This window comes from Cololabis saira, chromosome 13, assembly GCF_033807715.1.
Source record: "Cololabis saira isolate AMF1-May2022 chromosome 13, fColSai1.1, whole genome shotgun sequence".
Classification (NCBI taxonomy): domain Eukaryota; kingdom Metazoa; phylum Chordata; class Actinopteri; order Beloniformes; family Belonidae; genus Cololabis; species Cololabis saira.
In genome coordinates this window covers 12223274-12242330 of record NC_084599.1, presented here as the reverse complement: position 1 = coordinate 12242330, position 19057 = coordinate 12223274, and the positions used below count along the sequence as shown (strand labels likewise).

The 19057-nt window shown below is 41.0% G+C and overlaps 1 protein-coding gene across 1 annotated transcript in view; it reads left to right on the top strand.

Moving 5' to 3' along the window:
* The window catches only part of hcn2b (hyperpolarization activated cyclic nucleotide-gated potassium channel 2b), a 55687-nt gene that overhangs the window by 8528 nt on the left and 28102 nt on the right, over nt 1-19057 (top strand). Inside the window, exon 4 of the mRNA XM_061737725.1 lies at nt 8517-8735. Coding sequence (XP_061593709.1) covers nt 8517-8735 — 219 coding nt within the window. The remainder of the gene's footprint in view (nt 1-8516; nt 8736-19057) is intronic.

The window sequence follows — 19057 nt, the reverse complement described above, 5'->3', positions numbered from 1 at the left end:
AAGTCTTAGATAAATCACTTAAGTGAACACTGATGAAAAATGCAAAAAATAGACAGAAGCATCATCAGTACTCTGTCTCACTTCTGCCATTCTCCTCTGGAGATAACAGAAGTTATGGAAGTTGATGTCCCACATGTCCGTAGGGGCAGAGCAGTAAGAGAATATGAATAGTGTGAGCTTTACATCCACATCTTTTATAGACTCTGGCCCATCATTGTGACAGAACCAAAAGATGTTCACTGCTGCTTAATTCTCTCATCAGAAGCTTCACATAATTGAGGCTAAGAGTCTTAGAAGTTTGTTTTGTAAGGAACTTTGCGTCTATACTCTATCGAAGAAAGGGCAGCAGACGGGATAACTCCTCCTCCCTGCTTCGGTCAGATACGATTCTGCTTGGGCTAAGAAGCGTGTTGTACGCTCAGACGCTGTCTTGTTATCTTTGGTACATGGATTTGTGACATCAAGGCCTTCAAAAAACATGCTGCTCTGTGGCTGGGGCTGGGGTTTGTTGATAGGTGTGTCTGCATGCATGTGCGAGTGTGTGAGAGATCTTAAAGAACAGATGGAACTGGGCACCCACTGACCCTGAGGGGGGTGGGAGGGTGCACTGGTTATATCTTCATCGATTCATCTCACTGTTTCTCATTTCTATCATGCCCATCTCTCTCACACATACAGTGGCTAGAAAAGTATATGAGGAATTTTTGCATCAGTTTGCATTCAAATCCGATGTGATCTTCATCTACTTGCTACTTTACACCTAACGACTGAAATCACCAGAGCCCAGCTCAAGTCAACCAAGACTCATGATTTTCATCCGACTGTGGAAATTGGTCTGCGACCTTGAAATCATTTTCCAAATCATTGAGTGTAGAGTTAGCATTAGGGATTTCAGTGGCACAGGCACAGAGCTCAAACTATGGGGCTCTTACTGCCTTTAATGAAGAGTGGGTTATTTTAAATTATGAGCTAGCTTGGTCAGATATTGTTGGCTCAAATCATGCAGATTTGCTTTACTGAAACCCAAAACTGCATTTCTGCACCCAGGTTCTCAGGAGCGTGCCAGATGTGATGCTGACTTCAACCTTTCTGTGTGGGTGTACTTGTTTTACTTCACGTTAGCATCCCCTCCAGACTGCTGGAGGTTTAACTCGGTCAAGTGGATCGCATGCCAACATGGATCAGCCCAAGCCGGTTAATGAATTAGACATATCGTCATAATTGTGCTGGTTGGAAGCAAATCTGTGGTTTGGGTTTGTTTCTGGGAGACTGACCACTTATTGGCTGAATATTGTTTTAAAAACTTTCAAGATATGGGTATAGACAGGTGCTGTAGGAGTTCAGTTCAGTAATACTGGATTAATCCTGCAAGTGTACTACAGTCATGAGTCGGTCAATCAGCACTGTAATATGAAGCACTCCACACTTAATATATCTGGATGATTGTGACAGTAAGAGACTGTTTGGACATATGTTGAAGTAAAAGCCTGTACATATCCAAGTATGTTTAAATTTGCCTTTTATGCTTTTTTTGTGTTAGCTACTTTGTTGCTACTTGTTTTGGATTTGATTGTTTCACTTGGCTGCAAATGAGACTGTGGTGATGGTTTCTTAATGACACTAAAGCTGATGTTAATCATTTCTGAACTTGTCACGAAGGCTCAGCTTCTATACCACACTCTAATATTTGTGAGGATACTTTCAATTATCCCCAAAGGGCTTGACCACGGAGAAAATGTATTATTATCATTCAGTTTTCAGTCTGATACTTCAGGGCAACACATGTTGTTTGCCATTTCTTGAGTTCGGTGTCGTTGCCATCTAATCAAGGTCAGGTCCCGCTCACAGATGCTTTAAATGAGAGATGCAGCGTTAAATGATCCTCATCCTCGTGCTTCCTTTCAGGCTAAATGGCCGGCTGGCTGCACTGTGCATTCACTGGACTCTACTCTATCTTCCTTCTTGAATCATAAATGCAAGTAGAGGTTCACGGAAATACAGCAATGCAGCCACTCTACACAGAAGCCCGTGGTTTATTCATAATGTGTGCATGGATAACAGGTGTTTTTTTTACATCTACCTTAGCCTGATTGGCTGGTAGATCAGTGACATTAGAGCATAGTTGTTCTTCTGTCAACCTCTTTCTTTTCTAGCCTGAGCAACATTTTCCTCCTGCTGCCAGAACTGCTGCAGCACATCCTTCTTTAAGGCATTAAATTCAGGCACTTACATGCTTGGAAAGTTACAGAAGGCTCTCTGGGAAACAGGCCTGTGAAAGAACATACATGTGTTGGGTTTTTTATAATGCCTTTTTTGAGGGAGGATTTTCTTCAATTGTTGTTGCACCAAGATCTGTGTTGACATTGTAAAAAAGTGGTTTGAAAATATTATGTAAATCTGTCAAGTGTTAAAGTATTTAAAGGATATGGACACATGCACACCTACACTTGGGTTGGTTGATCACAAAACTGCTTAAACTGATTCACCCAATAAAACTTTTACAGTCTTGTCCATTATCATGCATGCTTGTTGGAGAGAATTAGAAGTTCTCATTTGAGCTCATTTTTGTTTTGCTGGGTCAAGTAATGTGGAAACCTGCTGAAACAGCCTCAGACTGGTTGGGGCTGCATTCTTTGTGGGACACTTTGCCCCTGTGAAACCAACCCAATTTTGAGAAGAAAAGTTGTCATTTTCATTTTTTGGCAATGCTACAAAATGCAGTCACTTCATGTTTTCACTCAGAGCATCCTTTTTTGTTCTAAACGTGGGAAACAAGCATGACCTGTAGCATGAGGTCATATTTGGGGTAAACCTGCCATACAGTACGTGAGAATCACACTATTAAATGTTTCCAAAACAAATATGTGTTCACACTCTTTCAACAAAAAGCACATCTGGAGCCAAATAGAGAGAGCGATAAGAAAAAGACGCCAAACAAGGGTCAATATTGGTATCCCCCCCCAGGACCCGATAACACTCGGCACAGAAAGGAATGAAATATGTTGCAGAACTGACAGGTTGTAACTAAATAACACAGTTTTTGTCAAGTCGTGCTTATATTTAAACTGAACATAGAATGATAATTCTTGCACAATAATATCATTATACTTACCTTAGATATTTGGTTTAGTGATCGCTAACGCCAGGAGCCAACGCATAAACTTTATGGTGATATGGTGATCTAGAGTGGTAGTTTCATTCTGTGCCTTTCATAGCAACTAAGTACAATAAAAAGTAAAGTAGTTTCTGTTGAATGTTTAAACATGTATACATACATGCAAATGTATGAATTCTGAGCTATTTCACTTTTTGAATATATGTAACAGTTTGCAGCGACTGAAGTGACTGAGGTTTTTCTAGTTTCTAGAATGAGGTTCTACGTATGTCAATGTGGACCAGTTGGTTGAGTCAAACCAGGTTTTTATTTTTATTTTTTACTTAAACCATTTTTTTACCAGGTAAAAGTTTGAGAACACACTCATTTATCTATGTAGACACATTGACTCTTAAAAGAAATACAGTTCACAAGGCTCAACCTGGTTTTACCACAAGAGCCAGAGCTCGCACCGTCTACCAAAGCCACGTCTGACGGCTCATGGTTGCACACCTACAACAGTTCTGTGTCTCAGGAAGGCTCACAAAGCCCTCGGAGGACCTGATGGACAGACAAAAATGCTTTTTATATGGAAACTAAATGTCTGATCAAACCTGAATTGAACTGTGAAAAGTTACACTTAGATCAGTGGTCCCCAACCCCCGGGCCGCGGCCCGGTACCGGGCTGTGGGTCATTTGGTGCCGGGCCGCACAGAAGGAAAACATTATTTCTGTAGCCCCGACTAATGATGGTTGACTCTCAAACTGATGGTTCACAATGTTTTTATTCCTTGGATGTAAATGCTCTCCAAACACACCGTAAGACCTATAAAGGAATAAAATCAAACAGATCCTCATCAGCCAGGTGCTTTTTGTGTCAGTTAGGCACCACTTTAGCATTCAAGACACTAGTTTAGTCTTGCAGACAAACTTTCTACTGCTGTTAAACCTTTTACCGTTAAAAGTCCGAAGCGCCGGATGTTTACAAGGTCTCGGCGACGCCTTCAAAATAAAAGTACTAAATATCGGTCTCCTTAATATATAACAAATAAAATAGAAGCCTGGCTTTAAAAAACGTTAATAAGAAAACAAACATAAAAACACATTTATAGAAATACTCATACTAAAGGTAATTTACAATTTCCATTATTTCATTTTATTTTTTTGAAAATGTTTTATTTATTATTATTCATTATTACTATAGTGAAAATACCACAGTTTTTAGTGCCGATCTTTTAATTTAATTTTATTTTAATATCATTTTTATATCATTTTATTTATTTTTTATCAGCTACACCTTTTAGAGTGGGCCGTGAAAATATTGTCAGACATTAAACAGGTCCGCGGTACAGAAAAGGTTGGGGACCACTGACTTAGATGTCTGGATTCTGAAGGGTTTTCATTTTAATATGCAATTCACAATATTATGACGACATTATTCAATTAACACATTTCATCTGTTATGCTGAAGATTGTTCAGGTCTTCCTTTTTCTTCTTGTATTTGAATAGAAAGACTCAAAATGTGTGCTTGTTCTGCCCTTAAAGAAGCCCTCACGAACTTGCACCATGCCACGAGAAAGCTTTCAGACACTAAGAAGTTTTCCATGTTGTGTATCTGAGTCACTTTAAAATGTATCTCTGTTTTCCCCCTCAGCCCAAACAGAATTACCCACAATTCCAATGCATGAACATCTTTTTTGAGGGCCATTTTCTCCCCTTTACTATTATCATCACAAAGCTGAAATATCCCAGTCAGACAGATATACAGACTGCTCACTCAGTACAAACACATGCAGTTGCTTTGGCATCAATAAAAGTCTGAAACCTTGTTAGGAATGATCCTACAGGTTAGTGGACTCCTTCTAGCCTCAGTTCACATCAGTTCTCCTCTAAAATGACCTGTGAACTTAGCTGGGACCAGTTTCTCTGAAGCTTCTCTTGTGATTTCTGTCCAGTCTGCTTCTTGTTGCATGGTGGTTTAAAGACAACAAGATCAGCCTGCTATGCGCATGTTAAGAGGGATATCTTATGTCGGGTCCAATGGCTGAAGTTTTATATTTATGGTTCTCCTTCTGTGAACTTCTAGTATCTACACACAAGATGCTCTAATTCAAGGAAAGACGTTATCAGGGCAGTGTGGTGTTTCTTGATATACGTTACACAGCTGCTCTGGGACACATCATCGGAGATATGACCTGGGGACATTGGGTCTCTCGGCTCTTTTAACAACTCAAACATCCTCTCCCAGGCAACCTAACAGGAATTGGTGACCCAGCAGAATTTGGCCAAGGATATTCCTTTTTGAACCAAAGCCATTTATCGGCTTTTTCTTTGGCTTCAGTTGTAACTAGGATGGCCTTCCTCTTTGGCACCCGGATAATGCACGTTGCACTTTGCACTTTGCAGAGTGATCGCTCTGCATTCCACTTCCAAAGGCTCACAGCAAGTCAGCCAGTCTTGCTCTCTGTACTCCTCCATGAGTTCTTGGTATTTGGAGCGTGTTCTCTAATTGGCCTAATCCGTGTGCCCTTCCCAGGGTGCCTTGAGCTCTAAGATGATCAGTTGCTTGGTGGAACGTGATGCAATCGTCGTATCGAAGCCATGTTGATGTTATGTTGTCTGGAAATGTTAGCTGTGTACCGAGATCCATTTCCAGTTTCCAGGTACTGATAGTGGTGTGCTGGCAGGGCACTGCTCTGGGCTGCGTTTGCGGCTTATCTCTGATTCTGAAGAACATTGTGGCCCTTGGCTCGTGGTGGTATTTGATGATGTCGATGGCAGTGCTTTTGCTGTCAGCAACTATCTTAAGCACCTGGTAGTAGTGCCAGAAATGGGGTTAGTCAGTTTTGTTTCAAATATGGAAATTTTGTCTCAAAACATCCAGTCACGTTTTAGTTAATTTGGCAGCCAACACCTGAAACAGGCCATTTGTTATCTCTAGCCCTGGTTACAGCAACGCTCTTCTTATCAGCCATGAAAAAAGACAAAAAAAAGGCCATATACTGTAGGCTCAGTCCCATGGGCTTTTATGTTTCTTCAAAACTACTTCTCTACTCTCTGGAACATGCTATACCTACACACCAAGCAGATTCAGTTTCATTTGTGATTTGTTGTTAGTGGAAGAACCACTAGTTGCTATCAGAGCAGTGGCATCCCTCCTGATACAGGCCATAGCTTTGAAGACTGACTTCATCCAAGAACACCCCTTCTGTTCACACCTTTAATCCTCCACACTTAACATGCCTAACCTGCACTTACATTCTAGGTCTGGACATGCACTTAACGTGTAGCCTACTCCAGGGTTTCTTACCGTATCAAACTTGTCAAGTATCACCATAAGGTGATACATACCTCCATACATCACCTTATGGTGTGTGTGTATGTATGTATGTATATATATATATATATATATATATATATATATATATATATATATATATATATATATATGTGTATATATATATATATATATATATATATAATATTATTTTAATCAAAATAATTTCTGCTTTTTCTCGTTATATTTAATCAAGTAATTCCAGCAGATGCCAAAACATCTTTCAACTCGCTGTCTTTTGAATAATAAATACAAACATGAATCCACTGGTTCTAAATAATGAATGTTAACACTGTTGGCGAACTCTTTTATGGAAGTCTACATATTAAAAATCTGACTATCTGTCCGGTCAAGCAAACCGGACAAAGCAGCATATGAGCATCCCACCCGCTCAGGCAGACTCATTTGCAAATAAATCCTGAGAGACGAACAGCATGCAGACCCAGACGGCTGTGCCAGCATGCACGTATACTCGCTCTTCTATAATAATGCCACCATGCATCATCCATGACCCTAGCTGCCTTTGTGCTCCTCCATAAATGTATTATGTACAATTAACTATCATCTGCACTGCTCACTGAAGACTGATGGCAAATAAAAAGAACACAAGAGCTAATTCCATCCCCCTTTTGTGTAGTTAGAGACAGTTGTGCGCCACCGTAATGCTGAAAATTAACCACAACATCCATACTAATCCTGCAAAAAGGGAAATTGTTTTTGTGCCTTCCCAGATTGCAAAGAATGCTTTGCCCAAATATGGCACACGTCTGCATTTTACTCAACTTAAATGACAGCATTGAGTCGGGATGAGTCAGGATAAGATCTGTCACAAATCCAGTTATGGCTTAAACCTGTATTTTCTTTGAGTCTTTGAGCCACGCCTGGCCCTCACAAGACTTGTCCAATCACAAGTTAGGCCTAGCTCATCCTCTTTATGCCATGTCTATCGATCAGTAATGTGGCAGCATGTTGTTATTGTTAACACATATTTTTTCTTTTGGTGTTTAAAATTTCTCATATGATTTTTGGAAAAGGTTATATGTTTGAAATACAATGCGCTGTAGAGTTCTGGATGATACTTTGATTCCAGTTAGAAAGCAACATTGCATTTAAGTAACGAAGCTATAGATATGATTGTGGTGCTTAAGATTTGTAGTCATTTCATCTGAGTCCAGTTTCTTTTCTCCAACACATCAAAAATCTTTAAAGAGTGTTGGATATCGATACAAGCCTTTAAGCCATGCTTGGAGCTGGAGCAAAGCTCGCAGCGACACCATGTACTCAGTCCCCAGCACCAGGGTAACCAAAAACTAAGTACCTTTGAAATCTCATCTTCGCTCATCTTTGCTTCACTGCCTTTCTTCATCACCTTCCTAAACGTTCAGTTTTCAAACATCTGATGGCAATCCTCTTGCTAATGTCCTCATTTAGCTCCTCCAAAACCAGCGAAATTTGAATCTCAAATGAAATGCAAATCACACTGGAAAAATACAAATCAGAATAGAATCCACCCAATCAATCATTGGCTGAGGGCTCTGAGGTCTTTTAGAGGACGCAATCATTTGCACGTGCACAGCGGTAAACTTAGATCAGTGTGAGCCGCGGCTGTTTTTGAGGCGAGGGCGTGAGGACAGTAGTGCCTGTGGAGGACTTTCTAATGAATCCAGGATGGGAGAAAAGGGGCTGACTGAGTGTGTTAGCACCAAATCAAAGGCAGACGGGAGCAGACGGTTGCATAGGCTCCTCATTTGCCCAGCTCCTTTTCCTCGTCTACTTCGGCTCAGTCTCAACAAGGCGAGGTTGCTCGGTGATGATGATTAGGCCCTTCACTAAACCTGAACACAAAACCTGAAACACTCGGCAGAGTTTTTTTTTTTTTTTTTTTTTTTTTAAAACCTTTCTATCAAAATTGTATATATTTTTCATCCTAATGTAAATGAACAGTCTAGCTCTCTCAAAAAGTGAGCCTTGGCTAAAAGCTTTTCTCGGCCAGCTAAGTAACCTTAATTTTCATACACTCTATTCCATCTAACCCATTTTCTTTTCCATATTTTCTCATCCTTTTCCCATCTCTTCCCCTACAGAATGACTCATGGAGTGAGCTCTACTCATTTGCCCTCTTTAAGGCCATGAGCCACATGCTGTGCATTGGATATGGCAGGCAAGCTCCAGAGAGCATGTCGGACATCTGGCTGACCATGCTCAGTATGATCGTAGGAGCCACCTGCTACGCCATGTTCATCGGCCATGCAACTGCACTCATCCAGTCTCTTGATTCGTCTAGACGCCAGTACCAGGAAAAGGTAAGGATCTTTTTTCATATTCTGCTAGTTTGAAAACTAGTTTGAAAGGGAGTGCGCCCATCAAATCAATGAAATTACATTCATTGTCTGCAAGGGATCAGATTATTATATCTAATGAGAAAGAGTTGAGTATATTAGAACTAATCAGATTTAGTTTTTTTTAGACAATCTGTGGACTTAGAGAGAAGCAGTTATCTTGGAAACCTTTTCTTATTTCTGAAGAATTTATCTCTGTGCGTGTGTGTCCTTTTCTGGACAGAATTTGCGGTTTGATTTTCTTTTGTTTGATTATTTTAATGGTGCAAGCCACAACATTTCACCTCCACACTGACAAATAGTCACAACATATATCAAAACTGAGGAAATATGCAATATCTGTTGCATGGTGTTGAATAAAACTGATTACTTTACTACATCTTAGTAATACCTATGTCCTGAAACAACCCCTATTCCTTTCTATTCTATTCTATTCTATTCTATTCTATTCTATTCTATTCTATTCCAATACATGTCGTCTCTGTACTACAGACCAGCACAACAAACTGCAAGAACAATGGAGCACAATTATGCTTATGAGATGCTTCTAATTAATTGCTGTGGATTGAGCTGAAGAAAAGAAAAAGAGAAGAAGAGGAGAGAGAAAGGTTGAGGGGCAACGCTCAGTGGATCATGTTGGTGTCCCCCTGCAGCGTAGATCTATAGCAGCATATCTATGACGGAGCTATGTTTAATGGCAGCTATGATTACTGGTTTACACTAACTAGAGGCTTTACTGAACAGAAACATTTTCAGTTTGGTTTTAAAGGTGGAGGTGGTGTCAGCCTCCTTATCCCAGATTAGAAGTTGGTTCCATAGTAATGGTGCCTGATAGCAGAAGGCCTGTCCTTCAAATCCACATTTGAATACTCTGGGAGTATTAACCTGCACTCTTTGAACAGAGAGCTCTGTTAGGAACATAAGGCACTATTAGGTCTTGCAAATATAGCGGAGCTAGGCCGTTAAGGGCTTTATACAGAAATAATAATATTTTGAAATGGATTCTGAGTTTATACTGAGCCAATGCAGGGAGGCTAACTCTGGAGAGACGTGGTCTCTCTTGTTGATTCCTGTCAGCACTGGTGCTGCTGCATTTTGGATCAGCTGGAGGATATTCAGAGCATTGACACCCCCAAAATACAAACATGTGAATTAGTTTTTCAGCATCACCCTGAAAGAGAATACAAGAGTACCACTTCCTTTCCATTTTATTCACTTTTAGCTTCAGCATATGGATATGCAAATTATTCCAGGAATTATTCCAGGAAGTTAAGGTCTTATAGTTTGAGACCCTCTTTCTCAAAGGAGCAACTGCATCTGAAGCTGAGTGAAGCAACGCTGCAGTGTTACTGACAAGGAAACTAACTAACATCTGCAGAGCTAGGTCACAGCCCTCAACTGCTTCACTATATATTCACTATATACCCCTTTTATGTTCCACTGTAGGAAGATGAGAAGCCAATGCCTCCCTAAATTTAGCAACAGCGTTATCGGATAAACATCTGCTAAAGTAATATATTTTATTCTGTGCTTTAACATCAAGGCCAGGCAAATGTATTTGTATAGCACGATTCAACAACAAGTTGATTCAAAGTGCTTTACAGAGACATTAAAACATCACATAGTAGAAATAAAAAGCATGATTCATGTGTAAACAAAAAAAGCAATGAAATAGAACAAAACAAAACTTTGTACGAAAACTTAATAATTTGGCATTTATCCAGACTTAAACCAGATGGGATCCAACCCAAGTGTAGTTTACAAGATTCAAGAAGGTGAACGCTGCAGTCTGTCTGCGGGGAACACCACTGACACACTGGGTAGTAGCAGATTTGGTCATAATGTTTAAACTGTGTTTTGTGATTAATAAGCACGTTTTTTTTTTTATTATTATTTTCAGTTGGATCGATGTAGCAAATAAAATTGTTCAGACCAGGTCGCATTTGGGAAACTTTTGGAGGAAGGGAAAATTACCCTAATTCTATTTTGCTTGGCACATTGTTAGAATTGCCAATTACATAATTTGTTCCTAAGTTTTTATTGGCAGGCGGTAGTCTTGGAGAAACAGCAGAGAAGCATGTAAGACTGCAACCTTGCATCCTGGCCTGGACCCTGGATTGTCAGGGGTAGTGTTTAATAATATCAGACACATTTGTTGAAATAAATTAAATGAGAATAAATGAAAAATATCACACTTTCCCTATTGAAGAGAACTTGTGTTATTTAAGCTTCACTTTATGTTTTTTAAGACATCAGTGAGTTGATTTAGATTGGCTTGATATGCTGTCTGGGCACAGAAAACAAAAACAAGCATAATGTGAAATTTGGTTTTGAAAGTTCCTTTTGTCTGGGGATTGATTTATTGGGGCCAAAAAAATGGCTCAAAGTTTGTGGACCAAGAAACTTTATAATAAGGAATAGTAATTATAATATAATAATGAATTTTATTCCAACCCATATTTTTTTAAGACATATTAAAAGCTATGAATACCCTGGCTGCCACAAAATATAGTGAGTTAACACATATTATATAAATTTAAGCTTATCTGAGTTTGCTGTTGCCTCCTGTGGAGGTATCCATCTAAGAAGGTATGATTTGGGGCAACAAGGTCTCTCTAGTTACAGAGACAGTGCAGCAGGGTTTTTACCATCTGAAGAAATGCATTAACAGCCACAATGAAATGCATTTGGGAGGCTGTCTAAAATATACATTAAAACAGAATGTAATAATTTGCAAATCTCATAAATCTGTATTTCATTACCACTGTAACATAAATGACAGATCAGATGTTAAAACTAAGATATTTTGCGATTTCATGGAAAATCCTTTTGAATTTGATTGCAGGAACACACCTAAAAAATGTTGGAGCAGAGTGATGTTTACTACTCTGCAGCATCCTCCCTTCTTTAATAACTGTCCGCAAATGTGTGGGAAGTGAGAAGACCAGTTGCTGGAGCTTTAGAGCATGGATATTATCCCATTATTTTCTGATGTAGGATTGTAGTTGCACAGCAGTCTTGGGCCTTGATTGCTGGATTTTTCATTTCGTGATACAGTAAATGTTTTCTGTTGGTGAAAAGTCTGGACTGCAGGCAGGTCAGTTCAGCACCTGGACTCTTCCCCTGCTGAGCCATGCTGTCGTGGAGGAGCGATTATGTGCTTTGGCATCGTCTTGCTGAAGTATGCAAGGCCTTCCCTGAAATAGACAACATCTGAATGGGAGCACATGTTGCTCTGAAACCTCTTTGTGCTGGCAGCATTAATGGTTCCTTTCCAGATCTGTAAGCTGCCTACGCCATAGGTACTAATGCAACCCCAACCATCAGACTTCAGGCTTTTGAACGAAGCACTGATAACAAGCTAGATGGTCCCTCTCCTATGAGGTCTCAGTGAGATGGTCTCCATGGTTTATCGTCAGAATTTCAGTTTTGACCAACAAGCAGTTTTGCATTTTTTTTTTTCCACATATTTTTATTGGGAACCAATGACATACAGAAATCCAACACAAGATACATGGTCCTCCGTATTTTTTTTCCCCCATTTTCCGAGAAAGGCGTGCTAAAACCTGAACAGAGCAGCACTTTCCAACAACCCCCCCACCCCCCTCGACTTTAGAAAAACAATGTAAAAAGAAAATTAATTAATTAGTAAATAAACAGAATAAAACAAACAAAACAAAACCTGTAAGTGATAACAAGAGTACATAAAAAGGATGAAAAAGAGACTATATAAAATCAGCTAAATGAAATAAACCGAACATACAAAAAACAAATTAATTATACAAAAAAAAAAAAAAAAAAAAAAAAATTAAATAAATACGAGGGATGCCCTGGGTGCCCACCTCACAGCATGAGAACATAGAATCAGCTAGGATCCAGAGAGGTAAGAGTATTCACATAGGTGATGACAGGCTGCCATCTTATGTAAAAGTTAGCAGTTGAGCCTCTAATAGAGTATTTCACCTTCTCCAAGGACAAGAAGGACATCAAATCACTCAACCAGGAAGTAGGAGAAGGCGGATTGGGGTCCTTCCACTGTAGCAGAATACGTCTGCGAGCTATGAGCGAGGCAAAAGCCACAACATCAGAATGTTTCTTGGTCAGGCTGGTTGGTACAGAGGGCACTCCAAAAATAGCTATCAAAGGACAGGGTTCCAATGTAATATTGAGAGCTTCGCCTAATCTTTTGAAGAAACAGGACCAGAATTCGGCTAGTTTTGGACAAGAAAAGAAAGTATGAGTATGGTCCGCTGGAGACCCGCCACATCTATCGCAAGTGTTTCTCTTATCCGGAAACAACCTGTTGAGCTTAGCCTTTGTAAAGTGGATCCTATGTAAGACCTTAAACTGAATCAGATTTAGACGGGCACATGAAGAAGTAGAATTAACCCTGATTAGAGCCTCCTCCCACCATTCATCTGACATGTTTAGTTCAAGTTCCCTTTCCCATTTATCCCTGAGCCCCACAAGAGAGGCCAGCCCTGAGGAAGATATGAGATCATACAAAATCGAAATCCTGCCCTGGGCCTTGGGAAGTGAAAGCACCTCAGTAAGAAGTGAACTTGATGGACGTTGAGGGTAAGAATCAAAGTGTGTTCGGGCATAATCACGAACCTGAAAGAAACGGAACCTATGAGACTGGGGTAAATTATACTTGACTTGAAGATCGTTAAAAGCGGCAAATGAGCCTTTTAAATATAAATCTGAGAAGTGAGTCAAGCCTCTCTCCCTCCACAAGGCAAACGTCACATCCAAATTAGAGGGAGGGAACAAATGATTATTGCAAATCGGGCTGCATAAAGTGGGAGCAGAAAGCTTGAAATGTTGTCTAAATTGTTTCAAAATTTTCAAAGAAGAAAGCACAACTGGGTTTTTAATGTAACTAGGATAAGAAGATGTCAAAGGGGCACCAACTAGAGCCGCCAGAGAGGACGGGCGAGAAGTGTTCTCCTCTAGTATGCACCAATCCAGACTAGGAGAGTTGCACCAAGCATGAATTTTTTGTAGATTGGCTGCCCAATAATAAAATAGAAAATTGGGTAATGCAAGGCCTCCCATACGTTGACTTCTCTGCAATATAGCCCTGCGTGCTCTCGGGTGTTTACCAGCCCAAATAAAGTCTGAGATTACTTGGTCTACCATACGAAAAAAAGATTTTGGTAAAAATATAGGAAGACATTGGAAAAGAAATAAGAGTCTAGGCAGAATGTTCATTTTAATAGAACTAATTCTACCCATCACAGAAAGAGGAAGAGAATTCCAGCGCTTCAGATCAGACTTAATTTCCATAACCAACTTAGCAAAATTATATTTATGAATAGAAGGGAAGGAGTGAGCAATGTTGACACCTAAATAACAAAAACTAGTGCGGGCCAGGCGAAATGGTAAGGTGCCTGACGGGATTTGTTTTGCCGCTTCATTAATAGGGAAGCACTCACTTTCTCCGACATTTAACTTGTAACCAGAAAACGACCCAAAGGTTTTCAAAATTTGTAAAATATTATCAACACAATTAACCGGATCTGTGACATACAGCAAAAGATCATCAGCATAAAGAGATACCCGGTGTTCCAGTCCAGATCTATAAATACCGGTGAAGAGAGGGGATGATTTGAGTGCTATAGAGAGAGGCTCAATTGCTATAGCGAAGAGTAAGGGGGACATTGGGCAGCCTTGACGGGTTCCTCTCGTTAACGAGAAATAATCAGACCTGTGGGAATTAGTTGTTACGCAAGCTGTCGGAGCAGAATATAAAAGTTGTATCCAAGAAATAAATTTAGCCCCAAAACCGAATTTCCCCAAAACAGAAAACAAATAGTCTCATTCAACCCGATCAAACGCTTTCTCCGCATCTAACGATATAACCATTTCAGCCGCTTGAGCAACATTGGGAGAAAGCACAACATTTAACAGCCGCCTGATGTTAGACGACAGTTGCCGTCCTCTGACGAACCCTGTCTGGCTCTCTGAGATTATGTCCGGTACACAAGGGTCTAACCGACATGCTAAGACTTTAGCCAGGAGCTTTACATCCGAATTCAGCAAACTTATTGGCCTCCAGCTGCCACATTCTTTTGGGTCCTTATCTTTCTTAAGAATTAGCGAAATTGAAGCCTGATTTAGAGTTGGGGGAAGGGAGCCTTGTTTCAAAGAATCATTGAACATATCTAAAAGTAGGGGGGTAAGTAGATGAGAGAATTTTTTATAAAAATCAGCCGGAAAACCGTCAGGACCAGGCACTTTGTTGTTTTGCATTAATTTAAGACAAGAGGAAACTTCTTCCAACCGTATGGGTTCATCCAGTTTACTTTTGATGTTAGGGTCTATAGTGGGGATAGCTAGGCTATCTAAAAAATTATCCATCGTCACCCTGTTATCAGGGTGTTCGGATTTATAAAGGTCAGAGTAAAAAGACGCAAAGGTAGAATTTATTTTGGCTGGATCGGTGATTATGGAGTGAGACGAGTCATAAATTTCAGTTATAAAACGAGAGGCTGACTGACGTTTAAGTTGGAGGGCCAACAGGCGGCTGGCCTTATCGCCGTATTCATAGTATGTGCCCTTAGTTCGTCTCAAGAGATAATCAGCTTTGCTTATGGTAAGCAAGTCATATTCAGACTGTAGTTTGATCCTTTTGGCATATAGATCTGGACTGGGGGAACCGGAATATTCCCTATCTACGCTGAGAATTGCGTCGATCAGCTCCTGCTGTTTTTGTTTATTTTTATGGGCCAAGTGAGAGCTATATGAAATAATATCACCACGTATTACAGCTTTTAAGGTTTCCCAAAGAAGAGAAGGAGAGGTCGACTCAGATCTATTTGTCTCAATGAAAAAATTAATTCGTTTAGAGATAAAATCACAAAACCCATCACTGGCTAATAGCGCTGTGTTGAGTCTCCAGTGGTTCTTAGTTACAGGCGAAAGTGACAAATCTAAAATATGTGGTGCATGATCGGAAATAACAATGGCAGAGTATTCAGTGGATTTTACAGACGAAAGGAGGGCTCTATCTATAAAAAAATAATCTATGCGCGAGTAGACTTGGTGGACTTTAGAAAAAAAGGAGAATTCTTTCGCAACAGGGTGGAGAAAGCGCCAAGGATCAATGCAGCCTAACTGGTTTGTGAGAGAAGACAGTGTTTTGGACATGGAGGTGGGTGCAAACGTCTTAGGGTGTGAGCGGTCAAGCTTAGGGTCTATCACCAGATTCAGGTCACCACCGAAAATAAGATGGTGGGTATCCAGGTTTGGAATATTGGAAAAAAGGGAGGTCATAAAATTTGGGTTGTCCCAATTAGGGGCATAAACACACACCAATACCACTGAAGTCTGGAACAATGTCCCACTCACCAAGACATAGCGCCCCCCAGGGTCAGATATGACCTGTGCAGGAGAGAATTGGATACGTTTGTTAATTAGAATAGCAGCACCCCTAGATTTACTGTTGAAAGATGAGTGAAATATTTGCCCAACCCAAGATTTGCGCAGTCTATTATGATCAGAGGAACGAAGGTGGGTCTCTTGAAGAAAAGCTACATCAGTGTTAAGACCCTTAAGGTGCGAAAACACCCTGGACCGCTTTACCGGGCCCCCGAGACCCCGAACATTCCAACTCACCAGCCTGACAGAGGGCCTATCTTTCCTTCCCTGGGACATATTTGGGTTAACCATTGATCACATTGAAAGTGGAAAAAAACCCAATAGTATGAGCAAAAAAGAAGTGAGCACCCAGCAGCATCCAGAGGATAATTAAGTTGGATTTAAAGAAAAATAAATAAAATGGAGAAAATAAAGAAAAACAGACACATACCCCCAAAAAACAAAAATGTTGAAAATGATATAACTCAAAACTTGTCAAAGTGTTTCCTAAGCTCGTCATAAAACGCAAGACGAGTTGCAGGATTGGATTGCACACAACCGATTCACTTTGCAGTGGATTCCGCCTCCAAACAATCCAAAGTTTACGTCACATGAACATCATAAACAGTGAACAAACGCCAGATTTATATATTTTTTAAAAAGTACAATAAAAAATAAAAACATTTTAAATTGAGAGAGAAAGAAGTTCCGCGTCCGACTTCAGTTAGAAAAACAGGTATGTGTGTGTCCTGACAAGAACCGGGGCTGGCGCGCACACGAGCGCGCACACACCGTTAATTATGTCGTTATTCAAACAACATAAGCAAGTCCCCTTTAACTTGAGGTAAACAGAGTAATAAACTCAGTCTTTAGTCCGCCCAAATATTGAAGGTATATCTTACCTTAAATGAGTTCAGCACACACACACAAACGGGCAAAGGGCGAGGGAGAGAGAAAAAGAAAAAAGAAAAAAGGAAAAAACCTCCCGTGCGCAAAGTCCCATGAAGTGGTCTCGAAATCCCCCACTCAGGCTCTCTTTTTACGAATCCTGAATGTTTTCCCGATAAAACAATTCAGCCTGCTCCGGGGAGTCGAAGACACGGTTCACGCCGTTGAAGGTGATTCTCAGCCGGGCAGGATAAATCATGCCGAACCGTATCCCCTTCTGAAACAGCGCGGATTTCACCTGGTTGAAAGCAGCCCGTCTCTTTGCCACATTAGCGCTGAAATCCTCGTAAAACTTAATCCTGTGGCCCCGATAGGTCATGTCGCGGTGCTCCTTCGCCCACTGCAGCACCTTCTCCTTCTCGATGTAGCGGTGAAAACGCACAATCACCGGGCGGGATCCTTGGCGGGGCTTGGGACGGAGGCTCCGATGAGCGCGGTCCAGCTCCGGGCAGGTGTTATCCAGCGCATCCCCGGCTACTTCTTTGAACAAATCCGCCATAAACTGCCTTGGGTTAGTGCCCTCAGCATCCTCGGGCAGGCCAATCACTCTCAAGTTCTGGCGCTTTGAGCGAGAAATCAGGTCATCCACAGCGGTCTGAAGCGCACCGTTTCCCTCCGTTAGTGAAGCCAGCTTGGCCCGCAGCTCCACGACTTCCCGCTCCAGGCTCGTAATGCTGTCCGAATGAGACGACAGAGCCGTTTCCATCCCCGTAATAGTAGAAGTGTGGCTGGCCACGGTGGTGGTGATAGATTCAAGGGATGAATGAATCGGGGCGAGGGCCTCGCTAAGAGAGGCGGTGAGCTCCGCAGTCATGCTCTTCCTTGATTTTTCCAGCTCAATGACGAGCGTTTCCAGCGTGAGCGGAGCAGGTCCGGTAGCCATCTTGCTGTCGTCTTTCGCGGAGGGAAAAGAAAGTCGCTGTTCTTGAATCTTTCCGCCTGCTCGTGTGGATTTTTTCATTCCCGCACAGAGTTGACTTGCCAATGATTAAAGCAAACTGTTATACTAAAGATAGATGAAAAGTTAACGTAATTAACACAAAAAAAGTCGAAAAGATGCAGAGGCTTACACCACACGTCCTTCCACTACATCGTTCAACCGGAAGTCAGCAGTTTTGCATTTTAACCTAATGTTAAATGAGCTTTGGCTCAGAGAAGACAGGGTTGTTTCTGGGTCATGTTCACTTATGGCTTCTTTTTTATTTTTTTTTTTATCCCTGATTTTTTTCCCATTTTATCACCCAGTGCTCCTACCTAAGTCAGTCTTGGGCATTGCTCCCTCTACCAACCCCGGGAGGGCCCTGCACTGAGCTCAAGTCTCCTCCTTACTTGAGGCCGCAGGCCGCTTTTTTCAGCAGATGGGGTGGGAATCCGGCCAGAGCTTCCACCATTTTTTCGTAACGGTGTATCGCGTCATTCAGGCAGCCAATCAGCACAGAGCCTCATTATCATAGCCGCCCTGCCCACTTAGAATCCCTCATAGATAATGAGGTTAGAGAATGAGATGATAAAGACATGGCTCAGAGGTTGAATTTCTAATTTATTTGGCAAAAACAATCAAAAGCTTGTTTTTAAGACATTCAAGGCCTGTTTAAACTAGGTATTAGATGCCATAATAGGTCCCCTTTAAAGTCACCCACTGATAAATGTATCTGTACTGATCCATCAACCAAATAGGAAATCTGAAAATTCCAACCACCACCACAGTTTTCTTCTACCAGAAAACTGGCTTCTCTGAATTTCCAGCTCGGGAGTTTTAGACTAAGCGTGAGGCTTTTGGACTTATTATTATCCCATTTAGGTTTAGAGTTATAAATTGCCACTACTCCTCCACCTCTGCCAGTGCTTCAGGGAATATGATGATTAAAGTAGCCGGGCAGAGCTGATTCACTCAAACTAACATACTCTTCCTACTGTAGCCACATTTCTGTCAAACAGAAAATATCACTCCTGGTCTCGGGAATTAGATCATTTAC